The 14,364-nt window shown below is 47.2% G+C and overlaps 7 protein-coding genes across 7 annotated transcripts; 2 read left to right on the top strand and 5 right to left on the bottom strand.

Moving 5' to 3' along the window:
* Positions 1-134: 134 nt before the first annotated feature.
* On the top strand, positions 135-3,046 carry BGW36DRAFT_339032 (mannosyltransferase PMTI). Its single transcript, XM_046213027.1, has 4 exons — positions 135-266; positions 353-674; positions 729-2,373; positions 2,426-3,046. Exons 2-4 carry the CDS (start codon positions 429-431, stop codon positions 2,872-2,874), a joined length of 2,340 nt encoding a protein of 779 aa, XP_046074778.1. The 5' UTR covers positions 135-266; positions 353-428; the 3' UTR covers positions 2,875-3,046.
* On the bottom strand, positions 3,047-4,394 carry BGW36DRAFT_375525 (RmlC-like cupin domain-containing protein). Its single transcript, XM_046215778.1, has one exon. It carries the CDS (start codon positions 4,211-4,213, stop codon positions 3,122-3,124), a length of 1,092 nt encoding a protein of 363 aa, XP_046074777.1. The 5' UTR covers positions 4,214-4,394; the 3' UTR covers positions 3,047-3,121.
* Positions 4,395-4,410: 16 nt separating this feature from the next.
* Positions 4,411-5,191, bottom strand: BGW36DRAFT_375524 (uncharacterized protein). Its single transcript, XM_046215777.1, has 2 exons — positions 4,856-5,191; positions 4,411-4,804 (listed from the first exon to the last, which is right to left on the bottom strand). Exons 1-2 carry the CDS (start codon positions 5,017-5,019, stop codon positions 4,564-4,566), a joined length of 405 nt encoding a protein of 134 aa, XP_046074776.1. The 5' UTR covers positions 5,020-5,191; the 3' UTR covers positions 4,411-4,563.
* Positions 5,192-5,437: 246 nt separating this feature from the next.
* On the bottom strand, positions 5,438-7,853 carry BGW36DRAFT_375521 (putative MFS multidrug transporter). Its single transcript, XM_046215776.1, has 7 exons — positions 7,498-7,853; positions 7,272-7,405; positions 7,069-7,192; positions 6,780-6,986; positions 6,386-6,715; positions 5,960-6,330; positions 5,438-5,892 (listed from the first exon to the last, which is right to left on the bottom strand). The coding sequence occupies exons 1-7, from the start codon at positions 7,599-7,601 to the stop codon at positions 5,525-5,527; spliced, it is 1,638 nt and encodes a 545-aa protein (XP_046074775.1). The 5' UTR covers positions 7,602-7,853; the 3' UTR covers positions 5,438-5,524.
* A 215-nt stretch (positions 7,854-8,068) lies between these two features.
* On the top strand, positions 8,069-10,033 carry BGW36DRAFT_375518 (uncharacterized protein). The gene is made up of 4 exons (XM_046215775.1): positions 8,069-8,913; positions 8,998-9,344; positions 9,417-9,712; positions 9,793-10,033. The coding sequence occupies exons 1-4, from the start codon at positions 8,266-8,268 to the stop codon at positions 9,825-9,827; spliced, it is 1,326 nt and encodes a 441-aa protein (XP_046074774.1). The 5' UTR covers positions 8,069-8,265; the 3' UTR covers positions 9,828-10,033.
* A 22-nt stretch (positions 10,034-10,055) lies between these two features.
* Positions 10,056-11,257, bottom strand: BGW36DRAFT_375515 (serine hydrolase FSH). The gene is made up of 4 exons (XM_046215774.1): positions 11,056-11,257; positions 10,946-10,964; positions 10,811-10,888; positions 10,056-10,751 (listed from the first exon to the last, which is right to left on the bottom strand). The coding sequence occupies exons 1-4, from the start codon at positions 11,095-11,097 to the stop codon at positions 10,129-10,131; spliced, it is 762 nt and encodes a 253-aa protein (XP_046074773.1). The 5' UTR covers positions 11,098-11,257; the 3' UTR covers positions 10,056-10,128.
* A 768-nt stretch (positions 11,258-12,025) lies between these two features.
* Positions 12,026-13,733, bottom strand: BGW36DRAFT_292242 (UDP-glucoronosyl and UDP-glucosyl transferase; the record flags this gene model as incomplete). Its single annotated transcript, XM_046210900.1, has 2 exons — positions 12,026-13,608; positions 13,661-13,733. The coding sequence occupies 2 exons, from the start codon at positions 13,731-13,733 to the stop codon at positions 12,026-12,028; spliced, it is 1,656 nt and encodes a 551-aa protein (XP_046074772.1).
* Positions 13,734-14,364: the final 631 nt, after the last annotated feature.

Genomic DNA, 14,364 nt, shown 5'->3' with positions numbered 1-14,364 from the left:
CAGATGAATATTGAATATGATCGGACATGTGCTTGTATACCCACATTGCGTGGATGCTGTCATGTCATTGGGCAAGAACCAGGCCCGCTCCGATAGGCCCGCTCGGCCAAGGACACGCAACAACAACCACTACCCCGTATTGCTGAAATTATATACATCCTTATTGATTCTCCAGCAGCGCACAGCCTCTCCGTCGATTCGACACTCGGTGTCGCTCTCTAGGCTATCTTTCCATTCCTGCAATGGTCCTTGGCATTGCTTAAAACGTGAGCCCGTCCGATCTCTAGCTGAAATAAGCTCTAACATACTGTCTGTGCCGGTTCTTGGCTAACTCGTCGCCTAACGATTCCAGCTTTATTCACCTCCACATTCGCTTAATTCATTCAATTCTTCTTGACTACTGTTATTTTTTCGACGCAATTGCAATTATGTCGTCCCCGGCGTCCCTCCGTAAGAGAGGCGGTGGGAAGCGAGACGTCACCGAACCACAACCCTCCGCTGTAGCTCCCAAGCCTGCTGCTGCATCATCCCCTGCTGCAGCCACTGCAAAGCCTCCCTCAGAATGGGACTACTGGGTTGCTCTCGTTGTAGTGACCGCGCTGGCTTTTGGCACGCGGTTCTGGAATATTAGCTATCCCGACGAGGTGGTTTTTGATGAAGTGCACTTTGGAAAGGTATGCGATGTGGTTGGCCTGGATTAAGTACAGCTGATTGAAGTGTCGGTATAGTTTGCCTCGTATTATTTGCAACGGTCGTATTTCTTCGATGTTCATCCCCCCTTCGGCAAGTTGCTGTTTGCCTTTGTTGGCTGGTTGGTTGGCTATGATGGCAACTTCACCTTTGACAACATTGGCGAATCTTATATTGACAACAAAGTCCCGTATATCGCATATCGTGCCTTACCTGCTACCCTCGGCTCGCTGACGATTCCGGTCGTGTTTGACATTATGTGGGAGTCTGGCTACTCCCTGCCGGCTTGTGTGCTGGCCGCTGGCTTGATGGTCTTTGATAATGCGCACATTGGCGAGGATCGTTTGATTCTGTTGGATGCATGCTTGGTCTTGAGCATGGCGCTCAGCATTCTCTGTTACGTTAAGTTCTATAAGCAGCGTCACAACGAATTCTCGCGCAAATGGTGGAAGTGGCTCCTTTTGACTGGAATCTCCTTGAGCTGCGTCATCTCCACCAAATATGTCGGTGTGTTCACTTTTGTCACCATTGGCTCGGCCGTTGCTATTGACCTCTGGAACCTGCTCGACATTAAGCGTCCTCGAGGCACCATGTCGCTGCTCCAGTTCGGGCATCATTTTGCTGCTCGTGCATTCGCCCTCATCATCGTGCCGTTCTTCTTCTATCTTTTCTGGTTCCAGGTGCACTTTGCCGTTCTCACCAAATCTGGGCCTGGCGACGACTTCATGACTCCCGAGTTCCAGGCGACACTGGCCGAGAATGCTTTGACTTCCAATGCCGTTGATATTAATTACTTTGACGAAATTGTTATCCGCCACAAGGATACCAAGGTATATCTGCACAGCCACTTTGACCAGTATCCTCTTCGCTACGACGACGGCCGTATTTCTAGCCAGGGACAGCAGGTTACCGGTTACCCATTCAACGACACCAACAACGTTTGGCAGATTCTCCCGTCCGCTCCTTTGCCCGAGAACGACGGCGCCGCTCATGTAGTCAAGAATGGTGACCATGTCCGGCTCCGACATATCGTTACCGACTCTATTCTTCTGACGCACGATGTGGCATCGCCTTTGATGCCGACGAACCAGGAGTTTACTACTGTGACCCAGGAATTGGCTGACGGAGAGCGCCATGCTGATACCCTGTTCGAGATCAAAATCGAGAACGGCAAACCTGGTCAAGAATTCCGTTCATTAGCCAGTCTGTTCAAGCTGATCCACGTTCCTACACGAGTAGCGATGTGGACACACCCCACCCCTCTTCCCGACTGGGCCTACAAGCAGGCCGAAATTAACGGAAACAAGAACTCGCTGCAGTCCAGCAACATCTGGTACGTCGAGGAAATCCCCTCGATCCCAGAAGGATCTCCACGGTTGGAGAAGGAGGAGCGCGAAGTTCAGAAACTTTCGTTCGTTCGTAAATGGGCTGAGTTGCAACGCGCTATGTTCTTCCACAACAATGCTCTCACTAGCGAACATCCATACGCAAGTGAGCCCTTCCAGTGGCCATTTATGCTACGCGGTGTCAGCTTTTGGACGAAGAACGACACACGTGAACAAATTTACTTTTTGGGTAATCCTATTGGCTGGTGGTTTGCCAGCAGTTTGTTGTCTGTTTTCGTAGGTATCATTGGCGCCGACCAGCTATCTCTCCGACGAGGCATTGACGCTATTGAAGAGAGTAAGTCACCCTCATATATACACAATATCCACATACTAATCCATTATTACAGTCTGGGGACCCGGCGCTCGTAGCCGCCTCTACAACAGCACCGGCTTCCTATTCCTCTGCTGGGCCGCGCACTACTTCCCTTTCTGGCTGATGGGCCGCCAGCGCTTCCTGCACCATTATCTCCCAGCTCACCTCGCATCCTGTCTTGTCGCTGCCGCTCTCGTCGAATTCATCGCCAGCGTCGACCCCATTCCCCCAGCCAGCACCGACCTCGTGTACGACCCGAAGGACAAGACCAAACCACCCACCGTCCGCCGATTTCGTACGGCAAAGGAGCGTCTAGGCCTTCGCTCTCTGCTCGTCGCCTGGGCCGCGACTGGCGTCATCATGGCCGCCGTCGTGTATTCCTTCCTCTTCTATGCGCCTCTTACCTACGGCACGCCTGGTCTTGATCCTGATGGTGTAAATGCTCGCAAATGGCTCGATTATGATCTTCATTTCGCAAAGTAGATAGCTAGACGGGTAGCCATGTGAATGCGTTCTGTCATGTATCTCGTTGAAATATTTTAGGATTGTCATTCCTTGGTTGGGTTGGGTTTGGTTTGTTGGTTGTATGATAGTGATAACTACTGTGGTGACTAGTTGGTAAGATTGGATATTCATATCATTATTCAAATTGATATTGGTAATACATCATGTAACAACAGGGGTATGTAACAGCATTCTATACAGAAAAAAAAAACATCCTACATTCAGGTTAAAATTGAGTCATCCTCTTCCCAATCTCACTCCTCCACCCCATACTCTTCTCAAACCCATTCTTCGCACTCTGGAAATCCAGCATAGCCTGATAAACCTCCTCCTTACTCGTACATACAAACGGGCCATACTGCACAACCTCCTGATCCAGCGGCATCCCCGCGACGAGTATAAACCTGCTGGCCTTTTCCGCACTTTCTGGCACAGACGCCTCGATAAAATCACCTGATTGCTGGAACACCACATTATGGAACTGCTCAACACTCTTCGTCGCGCTCTCCGTCACAAACTCCGTCGTTCCTTCAAGCGTATACGCAAACGCATTCCAACCAACAGGCAGGACTTGCTTCACATGGCCGCCCGGTTTAATCGTTACATCCAGGAACCACAGCGGCGTATACGCCAGATCGCGCACTGAATCGACGCCATGCGACTGGCCCGAAATCACTTTGATGATCACCTTGCCCCCGTCGACCTCGGCAGTGGGGATCTCGCTCGCCCGCAGGTCCCGATAGCGCGGGTCCACGGATTTCAGTTTCTGTGGTAGATCGACCCAGAGCTGCATGCCGACATTGGGGCTTCCGTCCTCATTCTCGTGCGGCATTTCCGCGTGCATAATGCCCTTGCCGGCCGTCATGAATTGGAGATCGCCGGGCCCGATTGTGCCGCGGTTGCCGGCGAAGTCTTCGTGGTCGACGCCGCCAGAGAGCAAGTACGTGATGGTTTCTTGGCCGCGGTGTGGATGGTCTGGGAACCCCGCGCCTTTGCCGATTGTGAAGTGGTCGAGCATCAGGAAGGGGCTGAAGTTGCGGAGTTTGGCGGTCCCGATGGAGCGGCGCACGCGCGCGCCGGCGCCTTCGGCTTGTTCGAGGGCCTGGAAGGCCATGCGGATGCCGCGTGCGGTGGTCATGGTGGAGGGGAGTAGGGTAGTGGTGGTGGTTGTGGAGGTTATGGTGTGTTGATGTGTGGAGGTTGTGTTGAGGGGGTTAGTGAGTGAGTGGATTATAGAGTGTAGTGTGGGGTGTTTATGATATGATGCTGCGAGGATGATTGCTGCAATGCAAATTGAGAATGACAGGAAGAGCTTCATGAACGAGGAGTAGAGACTTTATAGCCGCGGCAGATCTTGCGGATGAAGGTAGTCGAATGTTCTCGGCTGAGGCAGAATAGTACACGAGATGAGTTCTAAATCCGAGTTTGTTATCGGATGACGATTTGATTCCTTCTTATAAATATTTACAAAGCAGAGAGCTCAAATGTGAATATTAAATGGTGGAAGCGGATGTAGTTGATATTACAAAGATGTCCGTCAGCAGAAGCAGGCTAGATTAGTACGGTATTACGGATATATTACTCAGGAATTGCTAAGAAATGGAAGGATCTCGCTGTATCAGAATACCAGTGGAGCATTCCCGTTGGTGTGATTGGTCGGGATGCACGTCATAGATCCGGCACACGGATATATAACCACGGACATCCATAATTAGTGCCAATATCAAGCAAGCTAATGCGCGACAATTGCTCCCCATCAAGAACATTCTTTTCTTCTGCTCGTCGATATCGCCTCGAAACCTCGACGTTTTCCACTGTAATTTGGTGCGCGCTATCAAGATGAATACCATTCAATCGCTCAATTGCGGCTTCAGCTAGAGCAGTGGTCGGAAATCGTACGATGCAAAAACTGTCTGAATATTAATAATGGTGGCTCCTAGCCTTCGTTGTAGGAATGTACCCTAGACCCATTTGTTGTCCATCAGTAGGCATAAGAATCTTTGTACGGTCGTCTGGTCTGGTATCTCGTAGCTTGCGCAGGATGAATCTGCTGAGGATGGATGATTGATTCTGGTCAACTATAGGTAGACCATCTAGTATTACTGCTATACCGAGGTCTGACATCGTGCTTGTTATGGTCCAGCGGATCAAGTTGAAGTGAATAGGCAATGAGCCAGGAGGATTCTTCGTATTTATCTCGAGGTGCTAGTATTTGAAGATTCTGGGCTTGTAACAGAATAGCCTGGAGGTATACTAAAGAGATAAAATATGGAGGTAGGCGGAAGGCTGAGCTAGCGCACATAGTGCTGGCAAGGCTGATAATAAGTGCGGGGGATCAGGAAGATGCTGATCACTACTCCATACATGAATATACAAAGAAATAGGCTATGATAGCTAAATGCTTGAAATATTATGTGCAAGAACTAAAAGCAAATAGGCCGTTTTAATATAAGTAACTAATTAAACATTGAAGCAATCCTAAGTTATGCATGAAAAGACACAAAATAACTTAATTGGCCGGTTATTTATTATGCTACTACCTTATCTAGTCAAACACAATGCATTTCTTCATCACGTATATATGCATAAGACATGACGAGCTGACAGAAAATATATGAATCCTCATTTATCATCTATCAGCATGATCATTCAGTTCTATAAAAGTTGATTGTACTTGAGAAACCGGACGCTTCCGTGCCCGATGTTGTCCAAGAAACCCTAAAACAATGGCGGAAACTAACCCGACGCAAGCAAAAGCAAGCAGCGCTCGAAATTGAGCATTGTAACTGGTTGCATAAGCGTGCTTTACTCGGACTACTTCGGATGGCGATAGATCGCTGCTGCTGCTTGACGAGCTGAGCAATGCGGCGACTTGGCTTGGGTTTAGAAACGCGTTGAGTAGATTCTTCAACTGGGAATGAAGAACGGTCGAGGTTACTGCGAGTCCGACACAACCTCCTAGGGTTCGGGAAGTGTTGTTGACGCCCATGGCAGAGGCTGCGGTCGGTTGTTAGAAGATATCGAATTGATATAGGGTTAGGTGAAACCCTAGTTTAATACATACCTAGATCAGCATCATTGAATTCAATCTTCAATAGAAACACGAGAGGTGGCATGATGAACCCTGTCCCCGCTGCTAAAATAACCTCATACCCATATACTGCCGCAACGACAGAGTCTTCGTTAGTTGGAAGACTGCCAAGTAAGGCTATGCCGACCACAATCAGTGCGGCCCCAGCCCCAATGAGGTAGACGGCACTCTTCTGAGCTTTTCCGAGCACAAAACCACAAATAATAGAGAATACCGGTGATGTAATAGTAAATGGAAGTAGATGAATTCCTGCACTCATCGGAGTCAGTCCATCAACGGCTTGAAATCGTTGAGGGAGAAGAACTATGGATGCATAGAAGCATACGCCGAGGCAGAACATCGTCCTAGGGCCGGTTAGCAACACCCACGCACGTATTGATGACTGAAAATTGCAATTACAATAAGTTCAAGCATAGCCTGGGGCTTTTGAGAAGTCGTATCGGAAGTATCGGCTCTTTCTTCGTATAATGCTGTACCCATCTTTCGAAAAAGATAAAAATAATTAAAGCAACGCCACCGCCGACAAGAGTGCCGATGATTGTGCCACTATTCCATGCGTATGATTCACCTCCTTCTTCCAATGCAAACACCAGCATCGTCGGCCAGGCCAGAGAAAGAATACCGCCGATAACGTCGACCCGTTGTAGATTTTTTTTATCTAAGACTTTCTCGCCCAAGCTTGGAATGCCAGGTATCACGAGTGCGAGCGAAAGAACGATTCCCGGACCACTATACTTGAAACATGAATGACTGTTTTTAGGCTTGATTCACCGGTGGATTCGTTATGTCTTACTTGAGAAAGAATATCCAACGCCACGTCGTATCGTCGACAATGACGCCTCCAAGAATTGGTCCGAGGAGACTGGCAATTGCAAATACCGAGGTCAAAATGCCTGTATAGAGGCCGATCTTGTCCGGTGTGATTATCTTAGTGACAATGACGAAAACTGTGGAATATATGCCAGATCCGCCGATTCCTTGAAGTGCTCGGAAAACAATTCTGTTGATTTAAGCAGAAAGTTAGAGCGTTACTCAATCAACATAAAAAGATAATAAGTTATCATAATCTCCCAAGTTCATACAGTTGAGTCATTGTTTGTGCTGCACCACATGCCATTGAAAATACCAAAAATATCAATTGAGCTAATATCAGCAAGCTCTTTTGTCCGAAAATGTCGGTCAATTTTGAGAAGAGTAGGAGGAACCCTATAGACAAGTCAACCATCGGTCATTATCATCATTGCAGTTACCCATCCTATACAATAAGCAGGATTGTTGGACTTACCATTGTACGTGAGTAAGTAGGCCACAATTATCCACGAAGACATTCCTAGGCTGTCCAAATCACTTGAAATTTTGTTCAAAGCAGTGGCGACTATAGTTGTCTCCAACGCTGACAGGAAAAGACATGCCCAGAGTCTGGCCGGAAGTCATCTATTAGCAATTTGGTATTAATGGTGGAATTTGAAAGCGAGGAATATGGAAATATTCAAATAGAAATAATAGCACACCCAATCATACAGAATACCATTCGCCATAACGAAATTTTGGAGGGGTCAAACTGAGGAGGCTTATTGGCCCCACGAGACTGGCTATAGTCCTCTCGCGCCTCCATGTTCACAACCCGGGCAACTGCCGTCTAATCAAATATATTAAAAATATAATAAAAGGAAGGAAGCAAAAAGGGAAACAAAAGTAATAATAGATCAACAATTAAAGATCATTAAAATCCAGATGGTTCATGGGTTGATCGTCCGAACAGTGGTTTAGGGCATAATTAGCAGCATAACCGTTTCACCAACTGAAAATCAGGTGATGGCTGGCGGAAGTGTAAGACAACAGCAGTGGAACTGTATCTGTTTAGTGGTTATACATAACTTCGTATAAATCTCTTCGATATGGTTAGCATCCTCGGAAAAGGAAATAAAAACAATCTCCTGTCCCGTGTTGTAGGGTTTAAACCTGGTCCTCTTTGTTGCATGAAAAACCCGCCGAAACCCCCAATGAGCATCAGCCACCGTGTTGTTTGTTTTTCGCCGAGGTCCGCACGCCACATGGTTTCTGATATAAGACGGTTTAGTTCCTGTTAGCTCGATGAAGACTGTGTCCAATTATCTTGGTCATAGAAATATCATATGATGCGTGCGCAAAGGTGTTTTGTCGCATGTCGAATGCGAAGTATAGACCATAGTCTATCTTTTTTATAGCATTTATTTCCTATTTAGACATAAACATATGTCCAGTTCGTACCCCGTCTGAACGAAGACTACCACGATCCGATGCCTACCAGGCTGGAATCCAATCGACCACTGCGCGTCGCCATCATTGGCGCAGGACCAGGCGGACTCGTGCTTGCTCAACTTCTGCGCGACGACCCTGGATTCGAGGTTACGGTGTATGAGAGAGGGGAAGCTGAGGGGGATGAAACATCCTCGTTGACTGGTTATCGCATTCTCATTACTCCTGAGCTACTAGATTCCCTCAGGAAGCATCTCCCAGCCGATGTCCAAATGCTGTTGGAAAAGGCTATCGGTGTTTCTCAAAAGAATGGTAATCGACTCGGCATGATGGATACAATGTGTAGATTGATATGTCGAGTTGATCTAGCCGGGATGCGGAGCTTGTGCAGCGTGTCGAGATGGAAACTCCGTAAAGCGTTGTTGTCCGGCTCTCGCGAGTTTGTCAAATTCGGTCGAGTATTCACATCGTACGAGGTCGACGGCAGTAAGGGTGTCAAGGTGTCATTTTCAGACGGCGAGTCTATTCACTGTGACCTACTTGTCGGGGCCGACGGAGCTGGTTCTCGAGTTCGAAAACAGCTTCTTCCCGACAGTAGCAGAAGTAGTACCGGTGTGACAACAATCTACTTCAAGGCTCCATACACACCAGAAACCGAGGCGATGATTCCATGGGCATCTGGTATAATGGTAAGATTAATCCCAAACTTAACCGAGCCATGATGAGTTTTAAATCTATGTTCTGAGAATTCGGCTTATTGTTTCTTGCAACAGGCAATGGCTCCAAGACGTTCGATGGTTGTCGCATATTACAAGAACCCAGCGAAGCCTTACGGTCCCTATGATCTTAACAACATCGACCCCGAGGACTCCTTCCTAATGGTCGGCATGGGCTGTTACACCAATGAATTTTTTAATCAGGACAAACACCCAGATGAGTTGACTCCTGAAGAGTTAAAAGATGAATGCCTGAATCGAGCAAGGGGGTGGCATCCGCTTCTGCAGGCTTTGATAGCTATTACCGTGCCAAATTCTGTCTTTGTCTCCCATATAAAAACGCAAGATCCTATCGAACCGTGGAAAACTGGCCAAGTAACCATATTGGGAGATGCGGCTCATAGGTGAGTAAAGTTACTTGATGCGAAATTCTGCCATTCTCACGAGCAACAAATAACTAATGCATATCTACAAAGCATGACCCCGTTCCTGGGACAAGGAGCAACGAATGCTATTGTCGACGCTATGACCCTGGCCGAGAAGCTGAAATGGACGGAGGAGAAGGAAAAGGAGACCATCACAGCAGGGGTGCGCGAGTATGAAAGCTCAATGCTTAAGCGAGGCAATGCAGCAGTCAAAAACAGTCTGTACGCTCTGGATCTCACATTCGCGTGGGGAAATACCCCTTGGAGAGCTTGGTTCCGGAACCTGGCATTGTCGTTTTGGGATATATTGACGCCCCATCCTGCCAATCTGGTAGAGCCGTTTCCTGGTATGACTATTTCTCGTAGTATTACTTTCTTGTGTGATTCTTATTTTTTGAATAACGTAACTAACCTTGTAAATGTATAGTCAGTTACAGTGAGTCGAACAAAAAGGGCAACTGAAAAAGGAGGTTTACAGTGAAATGGAGAATCATCTGCCTGGATGTCATTGATGAATCTCAAGATCTTGTATAAAATTTTGACTTCATTGTATATTTAGTAACAAGACACAATCTTCAATCGACAGTGCTGAAAACACAATCCCGATAAAAGGAATTCTACTACGCATTTAGCTAGAAAGTATAGACGTATCAAATCAATTGATGATGCACATACGTAAAACATGTAGTTGTGGATTTATGATTCTATGTATATATGTCAGATAATCACCCAATCTAACCCTGAAACATCAAAATGGTACCAATCAAACAGCCGTCAAGGCATTGGTTATGGCTCGGTTGATAGTTTCTGCCATTTGAGAGACAAGCTTAGGTGCTCGCGGTACCTCATGACCACGGCCATGATCGAATTCAACCCTTCTCCTCTCGTCACACATGTCTCGCAACCTCAGACTCTCAGAGACACCCTCGTCATTAGATCCATAAATATGCGCGGTAGGAATTCGAATAGCCAGGCCAGCCTTGCGTACTTTCTCGGCGATAAAGATGTTCCACTCTTCATTCGGACGTGGCTCATGGCCCGGGACGTAGGGACCTTTCCAAGCCTCGGTTAGATGGGCCATACTTTCAGCGGACGGCCTGTAGTCAAATCCAGCGTCTTCTTCTGATTTGACAACCAAAACCGGAGCAGCAGCACATATGAAGATGGCTAGTCGGAATAGGTTAGGGCTGAATGGGTGCGTTTTCTGGTAATCCATGATCACAGCGGCCAGTAGACCGGCCCCCTGAGAGAAACCTAAACAGGCATCAAAAGGTCCATCGGATTCGATTAAGTCGAGGAGTTCTGCTTTTGCCTCTACCAACGTTTTCCCGCCGAGGCCGGGAGAGTACCAGGTGAAGAAGGGACCTTTGAAAACATTCTTGATCTCTAATTCAGTAATATCAACACAACGGCACTTTTCTTTTTTCAAGGAAGTTGTTTCAAACCTTCTACAGTATCTACCTCTAAAAAGCCATCATAGTACTCGAAATCGACATGAGCCTTCAAGGCATCGCGTACAGGGCCTTTTTTCTTTAGTCGATGATCGAGCCTATCTTATACTTAAATTGTGTAGTACTCACCGAGTTGTATTTCTAGAACCTGTATATCAGTCAATGGACTGTTTTTAACGCGGTTGTATACATGTATAGCTTTATTAAAACAGTGTTTAGCAAGATAGTCAGTCACGTACTTCCGAACTAGTTCCGGCTCCATGAAGGCAGAGAAATTTCATTTTCCCTAAGGCGAAATCGGCTGATAGCTCTCCCTTTTACTCTCTTGTTTCGTTTCGTTTCCGTGGACCAGCCAGCAAATTCGGCAGTAAAGATGGCGCAGGATGAAATCAAATTAAGAGGGAAAAGGTGATATGATTTCTGCAAGCCGGCAAAGATGCTATACCCACAGAACAGACAGCTCTAAACAGGGCACCAGCTAATAACCCATTCTGGGCTGGGGCCCAACATGCGCATTCAAGGGCCATTTTGACTGGGGCTGTTTTCGAGAAATGGCCCAAAAATGAAACCCGGTGGATCGGCGAGAACAATTGTCTAGTGCTGACTCGAATATCCAAATCCCGCCGAGTTGGCGATTCTAGAAGGCCCACAGACTAGTATCAATTGATATTGTCAGATATCTAAGCTAGATTAATTTTATCCTCTAGGGGCAGGGACTTGGAGCGTTTCATGCACACTGTATTGTTACCGCCGTTTCAAGATAAGCGATCGCCAATAATACTATGTACTTTCGAATGCTCATCACGGGGAAATACGGAACGTACTACCATTTTTGTGTTCCCCATATCTACGACAAGTGCGGACAGTGCCGTGTCTAGGACGACGCGTCTCCGATAGTAATCGATGAGTTTCTGTCAAATTCAAGGTCTCTTTCAGGCCATAGACGCAGACCATGCTTATTTATGGCATGTAGTTGTGAAAGATCAATATTTCTCTTAAAACTGCTAAAATTGTGTTTCGTACAAGACAATGGTCCACAAGTTAAGTATGATATACTATGATTTAGCAGTGTTTGTTATGTCATATTGTATTTGTGTATATTATCCAAAGAGCTTCTAATCGCACATAGGAGATTGCCTAATCAACTCGATCATATACCGTAGTTCCCAGAAACAAAACAGACGAATAAACCGTTGATGAAAAGTATAACTATTTCCTAAAAATATCCTGTGCCCATTGACGGGTAAACGATATTGATGACTGGGCCAGCTCGACGAGAGACTCCCGATTGGTCCACAGGAACTTGCTGGCGACCACAGTCGACCCTGTCACCGCAGCCAGTCCCAGCAAGCTGACGGCGTACAAGTCCCAATTCTTGGCCTTGTACATAGGCATGCGCATGTCAGCCGTCTGTAGGTGCATAGGTCGTAACTCCCGCCCATCTTGGAATCGCAATTCATTATCATACAGAAGCTCCTCGACCAGATCGGCCGCATGGTATTTGCGGTGCGCTGCCACGTGCGCAATACGTTTCAATCTCAATGCATTGCGTTGGTAAAGGCCGTCTTTGTCGATCGCGAGCTTCTTGCCCTTAGTGTAGAGCTCTTTCGACGTGAATTTGAATTTGTTCAGCGGCTCGGCCACACCGCCACCAACCAGACGCGCCATGTTGGCAATCTGGTCCATGAAGATGCCCATCACCAACATGATCTTGCCGTGGTAGAGGCCCTCGTTGGCGCTTGAGCCGCCGCCATGCGTGAAGTAGATCTTGGTCGATTCGTGTTCTAAAATAGCCCGTTGGGGTGCAAAATTGGAGAACGTCCAGTCTGGATGTCGACCTTCGACCAAGTCGCCCAGTCGGATCGACTTTCGTCCATTGTCTACTGTAAAGGTTGTATCAAGTTCAAAATCCTGGCGGCCGCTTTTACTCACCGCCCAGAGAACTCCGTCAATCAGCTTCTCTTCCATCAGCGGGAGGATGCCGTTGATAATTTTAACAGCGTCCTCGTTGGACAGGATGACATGAGTGCCGAGTGCAATGTATATGACTGACTTGTGTCGGGACAGGAAACCCTCGTACTCGCCTAATGGAGGATATGTGTCGCTGATGAGTGGCCCGACTACGGCCGCGGTTGGGGGGAGATCGCGTGGAATTTCAAGGCCGAAGAAAGAGTTCACGAAAATGAGATAATTGGGCTTCTGGATGCGATGTGGTGGATAATGAACACCTTCGCGTTTCCGCATCGCACTGGTCCACCTGACCCATTTAATGATCTGGAAAATTGCTTTAACAACAGTGAGCTCGTTTCTCATACGTAGCCACAGCGACGCCGTCTCCGAGGTCAATGTTCCTTGTAACTGGAAACCAGGCTGGCCGGGGATATATGTGCAAGGCATCATTAGGAAGGGCATTTGCGGCCAGACGGTGGCGATCGGTATGTTATACTCCAGCATCATATCTTTCACCGCATCGACGAAGAAATCGGCAACCATCATGTCAGGTCGCCTGGCCGGGTCTTCCATAATTGCCTTGAGACCGTGATAGGTCTGTGGCCAGAAAGAATCAAACAAGTACTTAGAGTCCATTGCGCCACCAATGCCTTCGGAAATGTCCCATTTTCGCATGCGCAAGTAATGCGCAGTCAACTGCTCCTCGGTTGCATAAGGACCCAGGAAATGAATCTTGGAGACGAATTCATAATCCTTGATCCAGTGCTCTTGTCCTTCTAAAGTCGCGAATTCTATTGTGTGGCCTCTCTCAGCAAGAACCCGCCCGATTTCGAACACAGGAGCTATTGAGTCATTAGCTTCCAAATAATTTGCTCGTTCTTCCTTTATTCTTACAAGCATGGGTAAAGCCTCCCGTCGTCGCGATGAGCAGGATCTTCCGGGTCGGATGTGTAAGAGAATCGCTCATTGTGAATATGAATAGTAAATAGACATGAAAAAGGGTATCAATTGGTCAGGTAATTAGCCGGAGCTGTCTGCCGTAGATCTTTTTAAGTTCAAGCTTGCAGCTTTCTTAAGAAACTTCTAAAAGCCACGCCTAATGAAAATTCTACTAACGAAACCCGTTTATCACTGGGAAAGAGAAGGCCGAGAAAGCGAGAGACACGTCTGTACAGTTGGCGCGCGTAAATAAAACATATGATGACACCTCGACTGGAGGGGGAGTGGGGACTGATTGTTGGTATTCGGCCCCGGAGCTAAACAGTTGATTCCGTAGTCCGACCTCCAGAATCAATCGGTGCGGCGGGTTTTACCTTTAGCTTTCGGCTAAGCGGGTATCAGTGGGGGCCGCTAGTTGGACAATCCGCCGAGCTTACTGCGACTAGTGAAACTTACCCTTATTGGCTAAAATTGGATAGGGAACAGTGATGATCTGCCCGATTAGGGCATCATAACATCACGTGGCATCGTGCTTAATTGGAGTCTATTCTAACGCGATGTAGACTAATATCACAATATCAGGACATAACGAAGATGATAAGTGTGTGCTTTAGGCGACTTGGATTGTAATTAAATGCAACGAACTATTACAACGATAG

The sequence above is a fragment of the Talaromyces proteolyticus genome, assembly GCF_021365285.1.
Source record: "Talaromyces proteolyticus strain PMI_201 chromosome Unknown BGW36scaffold_4, whole genome shotgun sequence".
Lineage (NCBI taxonomy): Eukaryota > Fungi > Ascomycota > Eurotiomycetes > Eurotiales > Trichocomaceae > Talaromyces > Talaromyces proteolyticus.
Note: the sequence above shows the minus strand (reverse complement) of the source record. Positions and strands in the feature narration are given on the sequence as shown.